The sequence below is a fragment of the Vidua chalybeata genome, chromosome 20 (genome assembly GCF_026979565.1).
Source record: "Vidua chalybeata isolate OUT-0048 chromosome 20, bVidCha1 merged haplotype, whole genome shotgun sequence".
Classification (NCBI taxonomy): domain Eukaryota; kingdom Metazoa; phylum Chordata; class Aves; order Passeriformes; family Viduidae; genus Vidua; species Vidua chalybeata.
Genome location: NC_071549.1, coordinates 3,133,683 through 3,158,587, shown reverse-complemented (window position 1 = coordinate 3,158,587; position 24,905 = coordinate 3,133,683). Strand labels below are relative to the sequence as shown.

The following is a 24,905-nucleotide window of genomic DNA, read 5'->3' as shown; positions in this document are numbered from 1 at the left end:
ATTAGAAAGGGGTCTTAGTTGTTTCGGGAAGTCTGTACCTCTCAAGTATCTCAGGCAATGGGGCAAGAGAGAGGGACGTGCTCAGGAAATTAGGAAAGAAAGGAGGCTGCATCCTCCAAAAATCTGAGAGATCCCAGAGGAAATGCCCCATGGCCTCTCCCTTTATTCAAATAAAGTTACAGGACTCCTCTGTATCTTTTTTGGACATAAACCTCTGGTTTTTCTGGACTAATTTTCCTGGCAACTACAATTAGGTGAGTGAAGATGCAGATCTTAACACTTGCGCCTTATTTCTCATTTATGACCTTTCAAACACTTTGGTGTTTTTGAGGGGGCTGGGGGTGGTGTTTATATGTTTACAAATCCAATAACAATCCTCATTAAGAGCCTCAAAATATGAAGCCATTTTGATCCCAGTCAGATGGCAACTAAATGAAGTTTAATTAAAGAATGAGAGCTTTGATTCAAATAATTTTTAAAAAATATAGAGCAACAAGATGCTAAAGAACAGCATAAACAGCATCTGTGCTTTTATTCAGAAGACTTGAATGCATTTTTGAGGAATCCCTTTGCAACGTCTTCCAGAGCAATCCCACGTCGTGGGATGCAGCTCGGCAGGCAGCATGGCTAGACGGTGCCTCCACAGGATCCTACTTCTCACGACTTTAGAGAAAGGCTGGAAAAGTAATAATGTAGTCAAGAGTTAGGTCTTGCTTCCCTTTTTGGGTAGTTTTGGTGGGTTTTTTTTTGGTTTTTTTTTTTGTTTTTTTTTTTTTTAATGTTCATTTTTATTTTTGAAGAGTTCAACTGTTGCCAAAGTAAGACTGCATCTTAGCTGCAACCAAGTTTCGGACTGTTTTCCAGCAGTCATTACAACCCATTCCTTCCTGCAGAATCCAGACCCTTCCAGCAGTGCACAAAGCAAGCATGGGTGCACAGACATTACCTGTGGCTCTTTCTAGCCTACACAGCTTAAAGCAAGTTGATTATCCAAGGCTAAAGCTTATGGAATGGAGGCTGAAGGGTTGTGAGAGGCTCCATCCTGGTTGTGGAAAGGCTTGGCTGCCCTGGAAGCTCCCAGGCTCAGTGCTGCCCTTGAGGTCAACCATGCTAGGGAAGATGTGTGCTAATGTCTTTACAAAGAATTCTGTGGGTGAAGGTATGGGTATTAATGGCTTTGAAATCGGTCTTAATGTCTCTACTACTTCAAGCAGAAGGATTGTTGCAGAGCCCAAACAGCCTGACTCCTGAAACAGTCAAGTGGGTCTGCAGAAGCTTGAGTTTCTGAATTTTGGGGAAAAATGACAGGTTCAAGGAGGCATATATGGTAGACAGTTCAGGAAGGTTGTATCTTCCTACTACCTTGGCCAATGGGGAAAGGAAGAAGGCAACATGGCGCTGGGAGTTTAGGATAAAAGGAGGCTGTGCCCTCCAAGACCTCAAGTGAGAAAGCGCCCAAGACCTCTCTCCCTTTATTCAAATAAAGTTGCAGGACTGCTCTGTCTCCTTTATGGACACTGGCTTCATGGAGAAGCTGCCAGTGGAGTACCAAAGTCTTTTTTAAAATGTATAGCACAGCTGTCTCACTCTCAGATTTACAGGTGTTACTGCCTGCCCCTTGTGAGAAATGATTGCTCACTTTTTAAAATTTTAAAGGTTTATTAAACCTTAACAAAAATACAACAAAAGGACCAAATAAGGAAAAATTACAGTGCTGGGAGCGCTGACTACCAGCCATGTGGCTCATCTTCAAAACGGATGCTGTGCCTTTTATATCTCTAGCCCTTCCTAGAGCCTTGTCAGTCAATTCCTTCCTTGCCGTCCAGTGGTGGAGGTCACTTTCTTACATTCTGATTGGGTAATCTGGTGTTCCATATAAGGTATTGTTTCTGATTCTCTCTTCACTGGTTCCCTGCCCTCAGATAATGTCTATATAAGGCTGCATTTGCCTCATTTCAAGGTCTTCTGGAGCAGCTCTAGACAATATATGGATTATGTTTTGTTGCACATTGATTGTTAGTGCACCTTTTATTTTCCTCTATTAATATTTGATTTCTGGGCACTCCAGTCATTCCCATCCCTTTTTATTTTGCCACACAACTCCCAGCTAGTCCGGTCTGAAAGACATTTGTCAGATGCAATGCAAAAAGTGGCGCCCGAACAGGGACACTGATATTCAAGGTACTGTTGGGATCGGATCAGCAGGGGTGCTGACCGGTAGGTTGTCCCTCTGGTGGTGTCAGACTACAGTGGATTAAGGGTGACAGGAAGTTGACCTTGCCTCGAATCGAAGAGGTGAGGATTCCTGCAATGGACTGCAGGTAAGCCAGACGGATAGGGGGGATATTGGCCCATCGCTGCATCGGAGGGAGTGAAATGGGTTTGAGAATGTCCAACCAGAAGAGGGTCGTATATGGCTGGTTAAAATTACTTTTGGCTAATCGTAGGAAGAAAGTCCACAAATGTGAACTAAAAGTGATTTGGGTCTTCCATAATTTCCCCAATACATAATTAATTGAGTATATTTGAATGAATTGAATAGTTGTTGTGTCCAGTTTTCAATTTAAAAAGTGAAAATAGTTGATTTCATATATTGCACTAATCCATTTTTATATGATTCTTTGCTTCTGATTTCAATTACACAAAGTGCAAACAATATACCTTCTGTTTTATCTTAGTTATCACATAGTATACCTTTAGTAACAACCTAGCAAAGTAGTTCTTATTTATCTTTTTACAGTTTAAGTCTATAGATTTACTTAATATACTTTAAAGTAGTCAGGTTTATCCCATAGAGTTATCAAATCTTGCAATTATTTAATCAATTGTTTTGTGCATTTCTATAGCAATTATTTCAACACATTTTAATACAATTTTCTTATAGGAAAATTGTGGTTTTCATTTCCCTCCAAATGTTTATTTTAATCAGTATTTCTGTTGTGGTGTAGTTCTTGTCTGTCTTCTAAATTCAACTTAATGATTTTATTTATCTTTTAATTTCATTTTGTAAGCCAATTTTAATTAGTTGCATACACTCCCTAAGATTTTAATCTTAATCACTTTCCAAAACCATCTTATTATTTTAACCCATTGAATAATTACCACATTTCATTCTTAACTCAAAAATATCAGTAGTTTACAAATCAGCAGCAGCTATAAAAACACTTAACATCATTAATACTAGTTTGCCTGTTGTTGACTTTCATCATTACTTTTACAAATATTACACATTGTCAGGTGAAACACTTTAAAAGTTAAAGGTTCTCTAAGACAACTGTTGTTGTTGATTAAAATAGAACTGTTAATGTAGGTTATAGTAATGATTGTGTTTATGTTAAGTTGCCTGTTAAAAATATAATTTACTTGACAATAATTATACCCAGGTTTGTTTTTGTTAAGAGAGTTATTAATGCTAGTCTTGTTAAATTTAAGTTGCTTGCTGAAAGCTACTATAGAAGACCTTGGGATCTTTTAATTTTTTTTTTAAGAAAAACAAAAAGGGGGAGATGTGGAAGTCCATCCTTGAGAGGATGGGCTGTGGGCCGGCCACATAGAAGGCAACAACATTAGGCCCTGGGAGGCAAGAAGCTAAGACAGGAAACATCTAATTAAGTTAGGGTGAGAAGAGAGGAATTATGGGAACAGTTATGCAGATTAAGTCATTACATATGAGGTTATGCTCTGAACCCTGCCCTTTGATTGGGTACTCTTGTGTTCCATATAAGGTGTTGTTTCTGATTCTCTCTGTTCATTGGTTCCTTTCCCTCAGATAATGTCTATATAAGGTTGCATTTGCCTCAGTTCACGGTCTTCTGGAGAAGCTCTATACAATGTAAGGCTTATGTTTTGTTGCACATTGATTCTTAGTACACCTTTTATTTCCCATTATTAAACTTTGATTTTCAGGCACTGCAGTCATTCCCATCCCTCTGTCTGCTGCCTAGGACCCTCTGCAGGGCTGTCTGAGCATGGTGGTGGCTGGCACCTCTCCTGCTTTGCCAGCTTGTGCACAACCCTTTTGGCTTTCATTTTAGAGACACTTGGTCCCTGGCTGGTGTGACTGGAGGAAAATTTGTGAACCACAAACTGTTGCAACAGTGTCTGTACAAGCCTGCAATGGCAGCAACTCTTCAGAGACATGAATAATTACTCAGCAGCCATGAATGACTTTAATGTCCCTGTTAACCAGTATGGTCTTGGAAGCATTTCACCACACAAATTTGCCAGATTTTCAAAGTGGCAGTTTCTTTTTCAGCTTGAAGAAGATGCACCTAGGGGTCCCTATGACATATTACTAGTGCCTGCAGTTTTGGATATCATGTTAACTTGAGGGGTTTTATTTGTGAACTTTGGAAAAATGCGTATTTACTGTCACTGTAACCCTCTGGCACAAAAGGTAAATTATTTTAAAATAATCTTCCTCTTCTTTTGCAGTACATAAGGCAGTGTACACAAGCCAGTTACAAGCCACAAGCTTGAATTTTAAATCTAGAAAGAATATGAAAATTAATTAGTCAGGTGTTTTATATATATTTACTTGGTTCAAGAATCTGACAGCAGAACTCCATGGAGGCTGTGTGTTACACTGAACATCTTTTCTAGAAGGAAGTTCTTAATTTCCAGGCTCCAAATTGATGCAGCAATTGTTATGGTAATACGTTACACTTGTTAATTACTCCACCTGCTAAAAACATATGAGTTACCTCTGAACATTGACTTACAGCATACAGCAAATATTTCTGATAGATTTAGAAGTCTTAACCTATTTTTTCAGTTAGTCATCTTGTAGTCATGCTGGATAAACACTATTCCACATAAAGTGTGACTTAACTCTATGACTTCAGTTAACTTTATGCAGCTTCATAGCTCACGTGGCTGGAGGAGGTTATAGAGAGTGTGTTGGGAGGAAAGGGTAAAAACGGGAAGGTTTGGTGAGGAGGAGAGAATAGTTTTGATCAAAGTGCTTTTGCAGCTGGGAATGCAAGAAATGTTGGTGTGAAAAAACTCCATTTATTATGCTTAATGTTGCTCATCCTCTGCCTTGTCAAAAACATGTAAACCCTTTTGTTTTAGTGAGGCAGGCAGCTAGCACCCCCCCAATTGGCTGCTAGAATGCACTAAGCCAAATAGAGCCTGTGTCCCCATGTGTCTTCCACAAGGTGTTATTAGCAAGGTAATGAAATAAATCTACTCTTTGCATTTCAGCTGTGGTTTGATGGTTATCCTTGGTTACTTGCATGTGTTGATTTACAAAGAGAGATACAGAAGAGTGGGAAGAATCCTGACCTGGAAAAATACCAAATTTCCACTCTTCTGAGGACCCATGTCATAGCAGCAATGGTCTTACCAGCAGGAAGCAGCTGGCACATATAACTCTCAAAATGATTCATGATTGTGATTTGTAATCAAAAGGCATCTTCTCCGCCCCCAGAACAATCCATGCCTGCAGGGCAACTGTCTGGACACAGCCTGTGAATGATGTCCTGGCAGTGGGCTTCCATTTCGTAGGCAAGTAAACTCCTCTGGTCTTCCAGAAGGATTTGATTGAGTAACTTTTGAGCAGGGTGTACTTATGACATCTAAATCAGTATGAAATGGTCAGTATCAGCTGTGTGTGCAGTAAGGTGCAACGGGAAGATGCCAGCATGAAGATATGGTGGAGCATGAAGTCATGGATGCCTTGTATTGAAAATGCAATCTAAACAGCAAGGAAACTGACAAATTAATAGAGTAAATAGTTGTGCCTGCTTAGGAAGATTTGGTGTCTTTTGCGCTGAAATTCTTCACCAGCAACTACGTCTTCCCCTGCAGAGGGTCTGCAAAAAGGAACCATCCAAGTACTGCAGGGTGAGATCTACTGGTTTCAGTTAAGGTGGCAATGATTTCTAACCTTTTAGGATTTTGAGGTATTTTGGTGGTCGGGGCTTGGGATTTGTGTTTCTAGGCTGCTGCAGAATGCTTCTGTCTCCCACATTACTCTGTTTAGCCAGGAAAAAAGATCTCATAGCTTGCATTCACTATGCTTAACGTCTTTGAAAAGGAAACAAGACTGCTTTGCTATGAAGAGTGTGATTAACCCCGAGTAAGGCTTTCTGCAGGTGGAGGCTGTTGCTCCCATCGTTGGTTCTAGAGAACAGCTCTGGATGTTCAGCGTGGCCGATCTGAGTGAAGAGGGGCTCCTGCTGAGGCCCCGGGACCCTGCTGGCTCCCGGCCCGGGCCGCAGCAAGGGCGCGGTGGGCAGGCCCGGCCGGGGCCCCTGGCGCGGTGCCCGGCGGGAGCTCCGGCCCGGAGACTGCGTCTCCCGGCGGCCCCCGCGAGCGCCTGCGGCGCCGCGGCTGCGCGAGCGAATCATCCCCCGCCCGGTGCGGCGCTGGGCTCGGCCCGATACCGCGCGCGAGGAGCGGGGCCACTCAACAGCGCCGAGAGCCCGCGAAAAAAACCTCCGCTGCCCCGGCCTTCCTCCCGTAGCCGTGCGGCGTCTCCAGCCAGAGGGACCGGGCTACCTGTGCCCGGCGCGGGTGAGTGGGAGGGCGGGCCCGGGTCCGGCGGGGTGGGGCGAGGGACGGGCCGTGACGCGCGGTCGCGGAGGCTGCGGCGCTGTGAGGGGCTGAGCGGGGCTCGGCGGTCGGGGCCGCTGCTCGCGCCGCTCCCTCGGAGGGGGGTTGCGCTCTCTCCGCCGCTGCCAGGAGGGGGCGCTGCCGCCGCGACGCCGCCTCCCATTGGCCGGCGGGGCGGCGCGCGCATGCCCGAGCTGTGCGCGTGGCGGCGGCCGCGGGGCGCGGAGGGGAAGGGGCGGAGCGACGGGGTGTAAATGGCAGTGGTGGGACCCGGCCCGGCCGCTGGCGGCGAAGGGGATATCTCCGCCGAGCTCACCCACAGTATTTATATTTATACGGTGAGTATTGCTTAGTGTTACTATATCACCATCACATCGTGATATACGCGCCGCAAGTAATTTACGTAGTGTGAGCTCGTGGTTATTAGATAGTTCTTTTGCACGATGCTTGCGTCTCCTCAGTTTGGGGGTCGTCGGGGTGATGTAAAATTTTGACAGCCAAACGGAATTTTATTTTTATATCATTTATTTTGAAGAAAGCAAGCAAGCAGTGCTGGGTGTCAACGTTCTACTCGCCAGGGAGTCACCGCTCCACTAACGGCACACGTCACTACAGCTTCACCAGAGTATATATACTGGTTTTAACCCTACGAAGCATTTTCCAGTGTGCTTGTGTTAGTCCGAATCAGCAAATATCAATAAGCTGGGATCAGCATTTTTATAATCTTTTCCAGGTGGTCATTGGCTTCCTGTCCTTTGTGTGGTCGTCTGGAGGGAGGCCTTTCACCAGTGTTTGCTACGCAATTTTAGTCTTGTACAGGTGCATCAGGCTTTTTATTACACATAAGCATTCAGTTGCTTTGTTGCAATATCTCTTAGCTCTACCACAATTTTATCTATTTTATTCTAAGCATCAGTTGTTTCATTACCCCATCTCTTTACTATACTTCTGTTTTTGTGTTCGATGCTTTATTTGGCTATTCGGTTAGAAAGTTTCAAAACCGTTCTCTGTAGTTATCCCAGGGAATGCGTCCACTTTTGACACAGCAGATAGAAGCATTTGCTGATTCCATTGCCAATTGACACAAATCACAGAAACATTTTTCACTGGGAGTCTTTGATGAAGGCTTCAAAGGTCTTCTTCGCACCTGAACTTTTCAACTTTGTCTTCAGAGCATGTGCAGTTATGGTGTTCTTTGGTTTGTCTGGTCCTAAATTCCGTGTTTTGTGGCTAATTGGCTTTACATTTGCCAATTTCTCATTAGTACTATACATCTATCTCTAAAGCTATCTACCTGGTGAGTTTTTTGTTCTTTTCTGTCCATTCATCATTAAGCAACTAATTAACCATATACTAACCATTAAATTGTGTTAAAAGTTATTTGTATCAGGTTATATATGTTTAAAAAGCTACGATTTCTGTTATATTGGTATCAGGCTATATAGATATATTAGGTTGTATGGATATCTTATAACTCAAGCTGTTTATATAGGCATCACCATCCTCAAAATATCCAGTCTAACCCTGGTCTCTGTTTGTGTCAAGCCCTTTCCCCTGGTCCTGTCTCTCCAGGCCCTTGTTCAAAGTCCCTAGCCAGATAGGCTACCTCCAGGTTCTGGAAGGCCACAATTAGGTCATCTTGAGGTCTTCTTTCCTCCAGGCTGAACAATCCCAATGACAGAAACACAGAACCACAAGGCTGGAAGAGACCTTCAAGATCACAAAGTCCGACTCATGCCCTAACACCTCAGCTAAACCATGGCACCAACTGCCACATCCAGTCTTTTTTTGAACACATCCAGGGATGGTCACTCCACCACCTCCCCAGGCCATTCCAGTACTTTATCACCCTTTCAGTACAAAACTTTTTCCTAATATCCAACTTCTCTTTCTCTTGGCACAGCTTGAGACTGTGTCCTCTGGTTCTGTCAGTGCTGCCTGGAGAAAGAGACCAACCCCCACCTGACTACAACCACCTTTCAGGGAGCTGTAGAGTGATAAGGTCACCTCTGAGCCTCCTTTTCTCCAGGCTGAGCACCCCCAGCTCCCTCAGTGGTTCCTCACAGGGTTTGTGTTCCCAGCCCCTCTCCAGCCTCGTTGCCTCCTCTGGACGCGCTCGAGCGTCTCAACGTCCTTCCCAAACTGAGGGGCCAGGCCTGGACACAGCACTCGAGGTGGGACCTCAGCAGTGCCGAGTGCAGGGGCAGAATGACCTTCCTGCTCCTGCTGGCCACACCATTCCTGATCCAGGCCAGGATGCCATTGGCCTTCTTGGCCACCAGGGCACACTGCTGGCTCATGTTCAGTCAGCTGTTGCCCAGTACCCCCAGGTCCCTTTCTGCCTGGGCACTGTCCAGCCACACCGTCCCCAGCCTAGAGCATTGCAGGGGGTTATTGTGAACAAAATGCAGGACTTGGCACTTGGATTTATTCAACTTCATCTTGGATTCTGCCCATCCATTCAACTGTTCCAGGTCTCTCTCCAGCAGAGCTCTCCTACACATGCTCCCAGTTTGGTGTCATCTGCAAATTTACTGATGAAAGCCTCACTCTCCTCATCCATGTCGTCAATAAAAATATTGAACAGAACTGGCCCAGCACAGAGCCCTGGGGGACAGCACTGGTGACTGTCCCCAGCTGGATGCAGCACCACTCACCACCACTCTCTGGGCCCAACCATCCAGCCAGTTCTGAACCCAGTAAAGAGTGCTCCTGAAGTCAGGGTACACAGCATCCACAGCCTTTCCTGCACCCACCAGATGGGTCACCTGGTCATAAAAAGAGACCAGATTGGTCAAACACAACCTACGTCTCCTGAACCCATGCTGGTTGGGTCTGGTACCCTGGCCATCCTGTAAGTGCTGCCTGATGATGCTCACTATAAACTGTTCCATTACCTGACCAGGTACTGAGATCAGACTAACTGGCCTATAATGACCAGAATCTTCCTTCCCACCCTGTTTGTAAATGGGTGTCACATTGGCCAGCTTCCAGTCATCTGGAACCTCCCCAGTGAGCCAGCACTATTGGTAAATGATGGAGAGTGGCTTCACAAGCTTGTCTGCCAGCTCTCTCATCACCCTGGCATGGATCCCATCTGGGGCCATAGATTTATGAATATCCAAGCAGCTCAGCAGTTCTCTGACTGCCTCCTCCTGGATAACAGGGGGACCATTCTGCTCCCTGCCACCTTCTACCAACCCAGGAGGACAGTTGTCCTGAGGATAAACCATCTTCCCACTAAAAACTGAGGCAAGCACTTCTACCTTCTCCTCATCTGCAGTTACTAAGTTCCCTCCTGCATCCAGTAGAGAACAAAGGTTGGTCTTAACCTTTCTTTTGTCATTAATATATTTGCAAAAATATATTCTCTCAGCTTTTCCTCGTAGGAAAGTTGTTCCATCCCTCTAATCATTTTAGTGGTGAGTTGGTGAATAAGGACTTTACAATTAAAATTGTAAAGCAGATATGTTTTATTACCAGATGAGACGGGTGGGGGATATTTCCTCCATGCATGTGTACCTGGTGAGACAGGTTTCAGGTTTAAATACACATTGATCCCCCCAAGCCCACACATCCCTGCCCACCCATTCCTTGCTCACTCTCTACCTCCTTGCACTTCATATTATAATTAGTCTTCTGTGGTGCCATGCCCCCTGGGGGTTGTGGGCAGGGGTCTTCTTGATGAAGTAAGATCTTCTTCCTCAGTGTTCTCCGCTTGACTTCTTCTGGACAAGCACAGTAGAGGTTTGGCTTTCTCCCAGGTCAGTTTGTCCTGGCCAAAACCAGGAGCCTGGTCCTGGCTGGTTTGGGTTCTGCTTTATGGGTTTCAACAATACCTGAGTCTTGCTTTACTGAGATTTTTTTATCCTTATGACCTTTACCTAGCAGCTATATTCTTATGTGTTCTGTTACAAGTTGTTTCTACCTAACAAGTTGCATTCCCATTATAAGCTGCATTCTGTACTTTTTGCAATCTTGCTAAATAAGCTATGTATATTTCTGTTTTCCTCTACACGCTTAAGTACATTATATGCTTCTAAAATTCTGAATTTTCATAAACATACATTTTACCCATTTCAGTGGCCTGTGTGCAACAGCACAGCCACCAGCAAAGAACAACTCCAGCTGAGAACAAAGAATTGCTGCAGAAGCCTGTTGGCCTGGTGTTAAAGAGAGGTTGGCACATAATTGTACATCTGTATGGACATATAACCTTATTAGCCTCTCTTGGCTTCACAACAATGTTTTTAATCACAAAATATTTTGGGTGTCATCAGTTGTGTTGCCAATTCTGACAAAATATTGCAAAATTCTCTCCAAAAGGGTTTCTGATTGCTCAATACAATTTATCTGAGTTGGTACTGTTGCAAGCCCAGAAAAACTCTAGGGAAACAACCCCCTCATAGGCAGGGCCTCCAGCTTGAGCGAATGGTACCAGGCAAGAGAGCTCTTTACCTGAGCCAGAAACCACAAGGCCAGAGCGTCCTTTGCTTTACTGCTCAGACTTTAATGACAGGGCAGCCCCCAGCCCTGTTTCTTGCTGTGGTAGCAGACCTTAAAGTAATAATTTTGGGCACAGATGGATATGGAATACAATAACATTTTGGGTTACCTATGACACCTGAGGATGGCTGAACACCTGCCTGAGCAACCAGCTGTTTAGGGCTAAGTTAGATCACAGGCAGGAATGTATTTTGCAAGTCTTTACTTTGGCAAAGGCACATCTTGGCGAAGTTAAATCAAAGAATTTATAGATAGTTTTAGCTAATATTAACTGATCTGGAAGTTTTAAGATTATTAGATAGTGGTACTGAAAGGGTTAAAATCACAACCTCACACATGAAGAACTACAGCCCAGCTTGTGGGTTGTACCTTCTCTCCTTCTTTCTTCTACGTTTGGTACCAGAACCTCTAATCTGTATTGCTGAGATTTGGAGAAGGTCGTCTTTAATCTCCTCCCTGAGTTTCTTCTGAATCTCCTCTATCTTATCTTCTAATTTTTGTGGACCTTTTTCTACAGCTGCAACTCTGGCATGTGTTGGGCCATGCACAGCATCTGAATATGCTCGGAGCTTTTTTGCCATATCAAGCACGGTCTGCTCGTTGTCATGCTGCTTCATTATTGCTAAAGCAGAGGCGTATTCTTGTGGCCCGAGTTGTACAAGTTTGCGTCACATCACGGATGTATACGTCATCAAGTCTAGATTCATAGTTATTAGGTCATTTGAGAAGACAATCTCTGCCATTGCCATTTCTCTGAAGTGTTGAATCCCTTGGTCTATGGTCTTCCACTGGGTTTGCTGCATATAGACATCATCTGCACACAGGTATCTTTGTGCTACACTGTCCAAGACCCATGCCCAGAGACTCTGAGAGTCAGCCCCTCTCATCATTCATTGGTCGATGATGGGATCATGTGACGGGGATCCCAAATGCCTCCCTTCAGTACCATCCAGACTTGTAGCCTTGTCTGCAGCATCCCAAAGACAGACTAACCAACTAATTATAGATTAATCAGATCGTCAAGTGTAATCCTTTCTTAGGCCATGGAGGTCCTTCAGAGAAAAGGATTCAATAGTGAATTCTGATTTTGTGTCAGTTGTTGGAGCTTTGAGGGTTCTTCCCTCAGATCATCATTGTCCACTTGTTGATTGGTTTTGTTTTTGTGCTTCTTTCCTGCAGCAGCAACTGACAGTGGCTTAGGCTCACTGTCTGGTTTATCCGCTGGCCTAGGCTCGCTGGTTTAGCTACAAACCTGAGTAGCTGGGGTGTTGGCTGCAGCCTGAGTGACTGGGGTAGCTGCTGGTTTATCTCCCTGCCCCCCTGCCTCTATCTGCTGCCCTACAGTATCTAGCAGCGTGTGATAAGCATATGCCAGGGCCCAGCTTATTGAAATAAGCTTTTTCTCCTTAGAGTCATAAGTGCATTTCTCGTTCAGGTATTTCCCCACCTCAGTTGGGTTCTGTATTTGTTCACGTGGAAAGTCCCAGGCTATAAGGTCAGAAAATTCTTCAGGGTTTGGCCCATATCCTCCCATTTTCCACACACTCAGGATTTTCAATGCATGGGTTGACTCCTGGGTCAGGGGTCTCATCAGCTCCTCTGGACATTTCAACCCTCATTCTAGACAAGCTGTATAGAGGAAGCTTACTAGATAAAATACTAGGAAAGTGGTCTCTTTAACATTCAGGGGAAATGGAACATTCTCAAATAGTGACGTAACCGATTCAAAGGAGAAGAAGGAAAGGCTGAAAAGCCTCATCCCCTGCTCCTTCTCTAACAAACTGGGTGCAATTACTAGTAAACCCCCAAAGCATGCTATTGGAATTAGGATGCAGGGTAGGACAAAGAAACCATAAACCATATATATCTGGAACAAACTGCAGTTCCTTTCTAAACTCCCTATAAATCATTATCACCATGTGCAGCAAAATACCTCTTTTCATCCATGCCTCTCTAGTGTAAAAACTATGTGTTAGGGACAATACTGGAGCTATCTCCAGATAAGAAAATATTCCTAGGGGCCAGAAAGGTATTAAAACTGCAAAAAAGCCTGGGGACCAAAGACACATGAAGCCTCCACCCAGTGAGATATTATCAATTCAAGTAATATGGCTACTGACTGCTTTATTCCAATACAGAATAAGTACAACCAAAATACAATCAATACAGGGTTTTTCCACTTTCTCAAGCCTCACGCTGGGCACCAGAAATATATATTTGTCCTGGTTTAGGGCAAATTTGGGAGGAAGCTCCAAAAGGGTCCCTCCAGAGATCAGACTCAAGCCCTTCCCCCACTACTGGTTCGGGAAAAGATTTCCTTGGAGAAAAGTGGGAAAAACTTGTTTATTTAACAGGCAAAGTATTCACAAGCATAAAAAATGAACAATATTAAACAATAAAACCTCTCATTGTTCTGAAGAGATGGCAAATTCAGAAAGTCCTTGTGGGGGGGGTAGCTCGGCTCGCTCAGTCTCTTATCAGTCCCTCCTGCACTGCCAAATGCCACATCCTGGCCCCAGTGGGCCACAGGTGTGAGCTCCCAGTGTTCTTCTGGGTTTTCAGTCCAGAGCAGGGTTGAACAGTTCCAAGAAAAAGAAAAGCCACTACTGGTGATAAAGAGAGACAGACGGGGACACAGTGTGATGGTCAAAGAATCCAAATTTATTGTGGGATACAAATGCTTATAAAGTATTTTAGGAATGCTAGTAATGTTCGGCTACCAGGATTGGGTTAATCATCACATAAACAAACTTAGGCATTTTACAAGATCTCTTGCTTGCAGAAGTCTGATGTAATTTTCTTTTTTCTGGTAAGTCAGTCTGATTGAATCTTCTTGCAATGTTGATTTAATCCTCAGAGTTTTGTTTGCTATTGCCAAGGCATCCTGTTATCAAATCTCTTATGCTAACCAGGTCCAAAGTCCATTATCTGTCTTGTGTCTCAATATCCCAATAAACCACAATCCAGGGAACTTCACTGCCACAGCTAGCTAAAAAAAAAAATTAACTAAAAAGTAAAGGAGAACTCTCTCCTGCTGTCTGTCCATGATGCAGACAGCACAGTCCAGGAGAAGGAATGCAGGGGAGCAGGTGCAGTTTCTGAAAACAAACTGTGCGCTTCTTTTCCCCTCTTTTCCACTCTTGGAACCAGTTTGAAAGGTGCAGAACTTAATATCCAGCATAAAAAGAGCAGATGAATGGGGATACAAGCATCATAAAGTCACCCCAGGACAGTATCCAGATGTGATTCCGAGGTATTGAGGCTGTGACCCAGTCCAGTGGAGCACTTCTTTGTTCCTTGGACAAGCTCCTTAGCTTGATCCACTCTGCACCTATGGATCAGAAATCACCTTCCAGGGATGGGAGCAATACAGCATGGGGAGACAGCTTGAACTGGCACTTCTCTGATGTGCTTGTGCATCCATAGCCTTCAAATGGTTTCTAGAATTTCCTTGGTCTGTTTTCTGGACAAGGTAGCTTTGCAAATCAGAAAGTAAGTTTACTCTTGTTTTTTATGTAGCATGATTTTTCACCTAGAATAGGATATATTTGTACCACTGCTAGTTTGGAAGGTGTTGAATTGGTGCAGAATAACTGCATCAGACAGTGAATAGAGTTATGTGAGAAAGTGGAAATGTGTAGTTATCTTCTATTTAATCTTTCATATTGTGATTGTTAAGGTGTCATTTTAGAAAGTCTAAAAGCTATCATCTTTAAAATCACTGTCAGCATCCCAACCCTAAAGGAATTCCAAAAATGAGCTTGAAAACTCTATTATGTATCAAAACTCATGGCTCACTAAAGATTTATTTATGTCATAATCTCCCTTTTACCTCTGATATTCTACAAGCAGTGCCTCTCTTCCTATGAAGGATAACCCCATCAGCCTCTGTCTCCCCATCCCCATCAGCCCTCTCTCAGGTTGCTGAAGCCATCAACATATTACAATTGTTCCTTTATATTCACTCTCAAAGTTGGCTCCTTTTTTAGACCTGGTGAAGGACCTCTTTGGCTCCTCCTCAGTGTAGTAGTGCCAGTGTTCAGCATCTTCATTACTGGCATCCTCCGATAGCTGACTGTGTCACTCCCTGCCACTTCATCCATAATGCACCTCATCCAAAATGCAGTTTGCTGGCCTGTGCCTGAGAGCATGAAGACTGCTAGATGTGTTTTGAGTTTGCAATGTTTATCATTTGGGCTTCTGGGGTTTTTTCCCCCTCCCATTCAATTTGCCTGAAGTGCTCTAAGCCCTAGAAAGAGCACAGTGCCTTTTCTTCCCCAAAGTCAGCACATTATCGCATGCGATGTGCTGCCCTGAGTTATCTATATGGGTAATAGAATACATGTCACCTTTGAAAACTTGAGACACATTGTGTGGCCAGGTTCTACAGGAGCAGCAAGTTATCACATCAACCTGTGAAATGTTTTTATCACCCTGATACGTCTTGTCTGTTGAGGTGATTTTTCTTGACTTGCATGTGGAGTTGTTACAGCTAAATTATCTACCAGTTCTCTATTCCTCCAGGCATGTCAGGTTATTGCTCTAGTGTCTTGGTTTGAAAAGACAGGAGTCTTTGCAGGAAGGCAAGGGCCTCCCGTGAAATGGAAAAGGTAAACCCCCTCTCTCCGAATTACCACCATTTCAAAATAAAAAGGCTCTCAGGCAAAGATATGGGAATGGGAATAACAGTTCTTTACTAGGGAAAAACTAAATAATAATAATAAAAATGTAATTAGTACAAACAAAATTACTGATAGAGTCAGAAACCTGACACCCTGAGGAGTCAGGGTGTTAGTGATAGTCCAGTTAAATGGTGGCTGTTCCTCCTTGAGTGGCAGATGAAATGCTGCTGAAGCAGTGATCCTGTAGGAGGGTGTAGTTTTCTCTGAAGGTCTGGTGATAGAGTAGATGGGCCTGGAATCCAGTGAAGAGGTTGATCTGATGTCTCAAAAAATGCTGATTTTATGCAGGTAGGGATGTTTGGCTCCTCCCTCTGGGTGGAGCATCTCACAATGGGATGATGTAACTTTATCAGTCATGCAGTGAGCCATTCAATAGCCCATTAACAGAAGATATCGCCCCAGGGGGAGACATTGTTCTTGGAAGAGATAAGAAAACTGCCCAACTTAACAGAAGATACCTGCCCCACCTCTGACAATGGCGAATAGAATATATGCTTATCTTACAAGCCAGGACATTATCCACCCCTTATTCTATTTCCATCTGCATCACAATGAAATCTTACACCCAGTTCTCACTTAAGACTAGGTTTCCCTGTGGTACACAACGGGTTTCCCCATCTTTGTGCACTGGTTACACCAAGTGTAACCAGGTCCTTGAGAAAACAATCCCACAGATGGGTTTGTCTTTACCTGAGGTGGGATTAATCCAAACAGTTTTTCCTAAAATACCTTTCATATGTACCACAGGGACTTTATCTCCATCTACTGTGTGCAAGGGTTCTGACTGGGCAGGACCAGCTTGATTGATGGACCCTCGGGTGTTGACCATCTAGGTTGCTTTTGCCAGGTTCATTTCCCAGTTTCTAAATGTACCTCCACCAAGTCCCTTCAGGGTAGTCTTAAGGAGTCCGTTGCATCGTTCAACTTTGCCGGCAGCTGGAGCATGATTGGGAATATGATATATCAATTCAATACCATGTTCTCTGGCCCAGGTGTTGATAAGGCCATTCTTGAAATGGGTGCTGTTGTCAGACTCAATTCTCTCAGGTGTGCCATGTCTCCACAGGACTTGCCTTTCCACTCCCAGGTTGGTGTTCCGGGCAGTAGCGTGAGGCACAAGGAAGGTCTCCAGCCATCCAGTGTTGGTTTCCACCATGGTCAGCACCTAGCGCTTGCCTCGGCGTGTCTGAGGCAGTGTGATGTAGTCAATCTGCCAGGCCTCCCCATACTTGTACTTGGACCACTGCCCACCATACCATAGGGGCTTCACCCTCTTGGCCTGTTTGATGACAGCACATGTCTCACAATCGTGGATAACCTGAGAAATGCTGTCCATGGTTAGATCCACACCTCGGTCTCATGCCCACTTCTAGGTGGAATGTCTGCCCTGATGACCTGAGGCATCATGAGCCCATCGAGCCAGGAACAACTCCCCCTTATGGTACCAATCTAGGTCTGTCTTTGACACCTCTATTCTTGCTGCCTGATCTACCTGCTCATTGTTTCGGTGCTCCTCATTAGCCTGACTTTTGGGGACATGGGCATCTACATGACGGACTTTCACCGTTAGTTTCTCCACCCGAGAGGCAATGTCTTTCCATATATCAGCAGCCCAGATTGGTTTTCCTCTACGTTGCCAGTTGGCCTTTCTCTACCTTCCCAGCCAGCCCCACAGAGAATTGGCTATGAATCGGTATAAAGGTAGAGCTTTGGCTACTTCTCCCTTTCAGCAATGTCCAGGGCCAGCTGAACGGCCTTGAGTTCAGCGAGTTGGCTCGATCCACCTTCTCCTTTGGTAGCTTGTGCAACTTGTTGTGTGGGGCTCCATACGGCTGCTTTCCACTTCCGGTTCATCCCTACGATGCGACAGGAACCGTCAATGAAAAGAGTGTAGCGTGTTTCCTCTGCTGGTAGTTGGTTATATGGTGGAGCTTCTTCAGCCCTTGTCACTTGTACCTGCTCCTCGTTGTCAGTGAGACCAAAGTTTTCACCTTCTGGCCAGTTTGTAATTATCTCCAAAATCCCAGGGCGATTCAGGTTTCCAATACGGGCGTGCTGGGTGATGAGGGCAATCCATTTGCTCCATGTGGCGTCAGTGGCATGGTGGGTAGTAGGAGCCTTTCCTTTGAACATCCACCCCAGCACCAGGAGTTGGGGTGCCAGGAGGAGTTGTGCTTCTGTGCCAATCACCTCCGAGGGGGCTTGAACTCCTTCATAGGCAGCCAAGATTTCCTTCTCTGTTGGGGTGTAGTTGGCTTCGGACCCTCTGTAACTTTGGCTCCAGAATCCCAGTGGTCGGCCTCGAGTCTCACCAGGCACCTTCTGCCAAAGGCTCCAGGACAAACCATTGTTCCCAGCTGCAGAGTAGAGCACATTCTTGACCTCTGGTCCCATCCTGACTGGGCCAAGGGCTACAGCATGAGCGATCTCCTGCTTGATCTGGATGAAGGCTTGTTGCTGCTCAGGGCCCCAGTGGAAATCATTCTTCTTGTGGAGAACCAGGTAAAGAGGGCTCACAATCTGGCTATGCTCAGGAATGTGCATTCTCCAAAAACCTATGGCACCTAGGAAAGCTTGTGTTTCCTTTTTGCTGGTTGGTGGAGACATCGCTGTGATCTTGTTGATGACCTCAGTGGGAATCTGGCGCCGTCCATCTTGCCATTTCACTCCCAGGAACTGGATCTCTTGGGCAGGTCCCTTGACTTTGCTCTTCTTGATGGCAAAGCCAGCTTCTAGGAGTATCTGGATGATCCTCTCACCTCTCTCAAACACTTCTGCCGCTGTGCTCCCCCACACAATGATATCATTGATGTATTGCAGGTGTTCTGGAGCCTCACCCTTTTCTAGTGCAGTCTGGATCAGTCCATGGCAGATGGTGGGGCTGTGTTTCCACCTCTGGGTTCCAGGTGTACTGCACACCCCTCCAGGTGAAAGCAAACTGAGGCCTGCATTCTGCTGCCAGAGGAATGGAGAAAAATGCATTAGCAATGTCAATAGTAGCATACCACTTTGCTGCCTTGGACTCCAGCTCATGCTGGAGTTCCAGCATATCCGGTACAGCAGCGCTCAGCGGTGGAGTCACTTCATTTAAGCCACGATAGTCCACAGTCAATCTCCATTCTCTGTCAGATTTGCGCACAGGCCAGATGGGGCTGTTGAAGGGTGAGTGGGTTTTGCTGACCACCCCTTGGCTCTCCAGCTCACAAATCATTCTGTGGATGGGGATCACAGCATCTCGATCCATCCGATACTGCCGGCGGTGCACTGTCGAGGTCGCAATTGGCACACATTGCTCTTCCACCCTTAGGAGTCCTACTGCAGGCAGGTTTTCTGACAGTCCAGGCAAGGTGTTTAATTGCTTAATGTCCTCTGCCTCTACAGCAGCTATTCCAAAAGCCCACCTGAGTCCTTTTGAGTCTTTGTAATAGCCGTTCCAGAGGAAGTCTATGCCTAGAATACACGGAGCGTCTGGGCCAGTAACTATAGGATGTTTTTTCCACTCCTTCCCAGTTAGGCTCACCTCAGCTTCCAGCAGGGTCAATTGCTGCGATCCCCCTGTCACACCAGCAATGGAAACAGGCTCCGCCCCCACATGTCCCGATGGTATCGGAGTACACTGCGCACCAGTATCAACTAAAGCATCATATTTTTGTGGCTCTGATGTGCCAGGACATCGGATCCACACCGTCTAGAAGATCCGGTTTTCCCATGCCTCTCCCTGGCTAGAGACAGGGCCCCTCTAACCGTGGTTATTATTCCTTTCCTGGGCATGCATACTAGAGGTTCCTTCAAGGGGGTCTGACAGATCGTACCCGACAGCTTGGTCATGGGAGGTTGAGGCTACCTTCACCTTGGTGGAACTCCCCCGGTTAGAGTTTCCCTCCTTGAGTTGACGCACCTGTGCTGCCAGGACAGAAGTGGGTTTCCCATCCCACCTTCCCATATCTTCCCCATGGTCACGCAGGAAGAACCACAGATTAGCCCTTGGGGTGTACCTTCTCTCTCTAGCTGGGGAATGTTGGGCTCTGACTTTGGGGCCTGTGACTCGCACGGGTGCTGCATTAACCTTCCTCATCTCCTCCCTCATCTCCTCTTTGAACTCCTTAATCACAGCTGAGATATGAGCCTGCATTGGGCCATTAATCATACTCTCATAATTCCTAAGTTTGTTGGCAACAGAACCCACTGTCTCTCAGTTAGTGTCAGCATTGATTGTTGCGACGAAAGTGGTGTACTGAGATGGCCCAAGATTTGCTAGACTCCACAGCATTTGCCCTGTGCACCTGACCTTGTCAGGGTCATTATCATGCTGTCCATCCCTCCCAAAGAGTACCTCCAATATTGCCACTTCCCTCAGCTTTTGGATCCTTTCCTCAAGGGTCTTCCAGCGCATTCTATGATGGTGCTCCTGCATTCTCTCCCTGTGGACAAACCTCTCTCTGACACTCATTAAAAACCACTCCCAGAGAGAAAGGGACCCTGGCTCCCTTACAAAAATCTGATTCATACCTGAGTCCTGGGTCAAGGGTCCCAAATTCCTTGCCTCACCACCATCCAGCTGGATGCCTGTACCCATAAGGCCCCAGACCTTGAGTAACCAGGTAGTATAAGCCTCACGCCCTTGTCGCACAATGTCTTTGTGCAGATTACGGAGACTTTTGTACGTCAGGGACTCGGTGATGATCGCAGTATCTGGTCCCCTGTGGGTTGTGAGGTTCCTCCATTCCTATCCCTACCTGGCTGCTCTGCTTTCGTCTTAGACCTCCTTGTTTCTACTGGGGCAACTGCTGCTGGCTGGGACTGCCTTTGTGGTTCAGCTGGAACCTGGACAGTTGTAACATCTATGGGTTCCACAGCTGTACTATTAGACTGTCCCTCTTCAAAGCAAAGGGAGGGTTTCTCACCAGCTGGGGAAATGCACTCCTTCAGCATCTCACGTATCTTCTTAACCAGAACCCTCACCCAATCTGGGTGGTTCATTTCTGAGGCGGGCTGTGGGGCAGGGTCAGGCTGTGGAGCAGCAGCATCTCTAGTCTCTGGGGCAGTGTCAGGCTCTGCAGCAGCATCCCTAGTCTCTGGTGTAGGTGTCAGGGTAGTTATCCAGGTTAATCTTCCCTTATCTCTGAGTGCTAAATAGAACAGGCTTAACAGGCATATCAGCAACACCACCCATTGTATGATATCATTAGCATTTAGAGTGGATCTTAAACCTTCAAAAACTGGTGGAGCAGACCCAAAAAGATGGTTAAAAGGTTGGGAGAAAATTTTCTCTGGTGTCATTTCCTCACAGTAGGTACCATTATTAAAGTAACCCCAAAACCGTACAGTTAGTGTGTGATAGCTCTGAATCCATGTACCTGCCTTCCAGAGGAAGTTAAAGATCAATGAATTCCTCACCATATTAACCCAAAAGCCAAACTGGATAACAGCCACAGCAGCCTTAGTTATAGGACCCATGTCTAGATAAGGGCCTGCAAATGGGAGAAATACAGCCATGACCACATGCCACCCAAACCAGGGTAAACTAGACCACATGGTGACACTTAAAGATGTTTCTATATCAGCACAAAAAAATTAGATTACTTAAGAACTGTTAATCCTTTTTTTCCACTCTATGCCCTCGGGCCGCACGTTGGGCGCCAAAATCTGTCTTGGTTTGAAAAGACAGGAGTCTGTGAAGGAAGGCAAGGGCCTCCCGTGAAATGGAAAAAGTAAACCCCCTCTCTCCGAATTACCACAATTTCAAAATAAAAAGGCTCTCAGGCAAAGATATGGGAATGGGAATAACAGTTCTTTACTAGGAAAAAACTAAATAATAGTAATAATAAAAATGTAATTAGTACAAACAAAATTACTGATAGAGTCAGAAACCTGACACCCTGAGGAGTCATGGTGTTGGTGATAGTTCAGTTAAATGGTGGCTGCTCCTCCTGGAGTGGCAGATGAAATGCTGCTGAAGCAGTGATCCCGTAGAAGGGTGTAGTTTTCTCTGAAGGTCTGGTGATAGAGTAGACAGGCCTGGTCTTCCTCTGGGAATCCAGTGAAGAGGCTGAGCTGCTGATTTTATGCAGGGAGGGATGCTTGGCTCCTCCCTCTGGGTGGAGCATCTCACAATGGGATGATGTAACTTTATCAGTCATGCAGTGAGCCATTCAATAGCCCATTAACAGAAGATATCTCCCCAGGGGGAGACATTGTTCTTGGAAGAGATAAGAAAACTGCCCAACTTAACAGAAGATACCTGCCCCACCTCTGACAATGGCAAATAGAATATATGCTTATCTTACAAGCCAGGACATCTAGATGTGTGTAAACATAAGAAGTTGCAACACTCCAATAGAAAAATGTGCTCTTAGAAGCTGCTGAAACTTCATTCTCATATATCAGTCTTGTATAAATAATTCTACCAATAGAAGCATAAACAAATCTTGATTATTACTTATGTTTTAAATAAGTTGAAAATCTCCTGAATGACCTACAGAAAGAAGGGGTGCTGAAATTTAGGTTATTAATTTTAGAACCTTAGTTGAAACTACTTAGTTTTGAGTTAAACCTACAACTGAAAAATAGGCAAAGAAAGTCACATTCTGGTTATTGATACTGTAGTCTTTGAGGCTGTGATTTTGTGGCAGGGTGGTGATTGTTTGTTTTGAGTTAGGCTATCATAGTTATAAGGGAAGGTTGTTCTAATACCTGTGTCATAATTACAATTTGCCATTTGTTTGTTACTGCCAGTGTTTGTTGCTGTGTTTATCTAGACATGCTAAGAAAGAAAAATCAATGTAAATGCAGCTAATCAATTAAATTGCATTTTTCTGGGCACAGATAGTTTGTGGCCAGATCATGATGCAACATTTTATTTTATGTTTAGCTTCAGCTTTGGATGAAAGAGCAGGAAGCATGAAAGAAGAGCAAGCACTTTCTCCAGTTAATTTGCCTGTTTTTTGGTTGCCAGTATGTAGTGGGCTGTGTTCTATGGGATTTTGAATTAATTTTTTTCTTTGCTTGCATAAGAGGTGTTTTTATTTTTTTTCCACACTGTTGTATGTATCTGAAAAGGTTTTTTCCTTTCATTTTACAGGAGGAAAATGGCTCAAATTCTTGCACCAGCAACATCCATCCATGATGAGGAATCCTTGGAAAGCAGAATGGTGGTTACATTCCTCATGTCAGGACTTGAGTCAATGGTTAGTAGAGAAGTTAAGTTTCTGCATCATAAATCTGTCTTGGTATTTGCAGGATTACATCAGTATATTGCTTCCCACTGGGTAGCAGGGAAGGTGGATTGTTGTACTTGTACTGTAATATGTCTTGTCCAACCAGCTGTAATTCTGTCTTTGCTTGTGATAAATCTTGCTGTCAGTAATCTTGTTTCTTGTTGTGGTGTGGTTGTTTTAAAAATTATTTTGTCAAATAAATGGGAAATATTTGTTTATTGCTCAGGTACAACGTGGTTGAAAGGCAAGAGTGTCTTCTGGTCTTTGTCATATGTAATGTAGATTGAATAAATGGTTTTGAGGCTAATGCCTTATCTTCAGCTGCTGTACCAACTCAACAAAACTTATTCAGAAAATACTTCTTTTTGTTGGCATATAATCTGTTTTTTAGAAGTCATTAAATTGTTCGGCGAGGTTTATGGTTGGTTGGGGCTGTGAGTGGAAATACCTGTCCATTTCCTTGAAATTGAGGCGCTGTCCAAGATTTGTTTCTTTAAAATTGGAGTTTTTAAATGATATGCAAGAAAAAATATTTTCTTTTTAGCACTGAAACTTCAAGTGGAATAGTTATAAGACAGTGTATTGCAAGTCTTTTATCCCATTGGTTCTTAAAGTCTTTGTATCACTTTTTCCTCCCATGCTGCAACTGTTAGTGTTTTTATAGATTGTAGCAAACTCTGATTTAGTTCCTAGGAGAGACTGACCTTCTGTGATCACTGCTTGGTCGTCTCACTAGTTTTCTTGGGAAACCTGTTCTCTCCATAGGCTTCCTGCCTTAATTGTTGCCAGAAATTTCTCCTGGCAGAACATATGCAGGGATGGTGCAATCCTTCCATTCATGGGGCATTCAGGACAGGGCAGACTACAGGGAGCCATCCTGCTTGCAGCCACACCTTTCTGAACAGAACATAGTGTGTGAGAAGTGTGCTGTGAATATACAAAACTTCTGTATGCTTTGTTGAAAGTTGGAGTAAGACACTCAGTATAATTAACATGGAAGTAGTAATTTAACATGAATTAATGTGATAAATAATTTTAATTAAAAACAATGCAATCTCTGAGTCTGTACAAGACCTTAATTTTGCTAATGAATCTCCAGTGCTTTTAAGATTTCTGATGAAAAGCATTCCAGATGTGTAAATTGTGCTTTGCTACTGTCTGATGTTATGTTGCTCTCAGTACCTTCTGAAGAGTGGATGCTGACAGCAGTATAGTAATTGTTTTACATAATATCACGTACATTTTTACTAACTGTATCTTAACTATGGTAATAAAAGCTTTTTCTTTTTATAGTGTAAAGAACTTTCCAAGTCCAAGGCAGAAATTGCCTGTATTGGTGTATATGCAAGAAATGTTTTTGTTGTTGGAACTGAGAGAGGAAAAGCCTTTGTCAACTCTAGGGAAGATTTAAAGACGGATTTTATTGAATACTGTAAGTTTCAATGTTTTATTTTTGTATGTCACAAGCTGCATAATGTATATTAATATTAATAATTTTGGGAGCAAAATTCTGTCTGTCATGGCTGTGTGCTATAATTATGTTGACTAATGCAAATCAAGCTGTAAAATGAGCAGTAGCAGCGGTCTTGTTTGTAGTGTTATTTCTACAATGGCTGAAAATGTTCATTTTTTCCTAGATAATGTGAAAACTAGTACAATAAGAAGTATTAGACAGTCCACCCTTCTAATACATCCTGCATTTCCTAGTGTGTGTTAATTTTTCTTTGTATCCCCTCCTCCAAACCTTTTTTCCCACTCAGGAAGATTGAAGAGAGCACTGAACAGGTAGAGAAGTACTTCTGTCAACTCAGGTGGTCCTGGTTCTTGAGATCACTTCATGCCTTACTAAAGCAGATGCACAGTTTTGACAGGATAGTATTTTTTATGCAGCTGTTTTATATCACTATTATTTAGTAAACAGAAATGCACATCTATATCATAA

At 44.3% G+C, this 24,905-nt stretch overlaps 1 protein-coding gene across 10 annotated transcripts in view; it reads left to right on the top strand.

The window, feature by feature from the left end:
- The first annotated feature begins 6,433 nt into the window (after window positions 1–6,433).
- Window positions 6,434–24,905, top strand: part of GTF2I (general transcription factor IIi) — a 92,864-nt gene continuing 74,392 nt past the window's right edge. For 9 of the 10 annotated variants that reach the window (XM_053961111.1, XM_053961110.1, XM_053961108.1 and 6 more), the window contains exons 1-3: window positions 6,434–6,519; window positions 22,828–22,933; window positions 24,257–24,395. In XM_053961111.1, the coding sequence (XP_053817086.1) occupies window positions 22,835–22,933; window positions 24,257–24,395 (238 nt within the window). In that variant the 5' untranslated portion in view covers window positions 6,434–6,519; window positions 22,828–22,834. Of the gene's footprint in view, window positions 6,520–6,819; window positions 6,897–22,827; window positions 22,934–24,256; window positions 24,396–24,905 lie in introns of those variants that run through there. The other variant, XM_053961107.1, reaches the window with a different exon arrangement.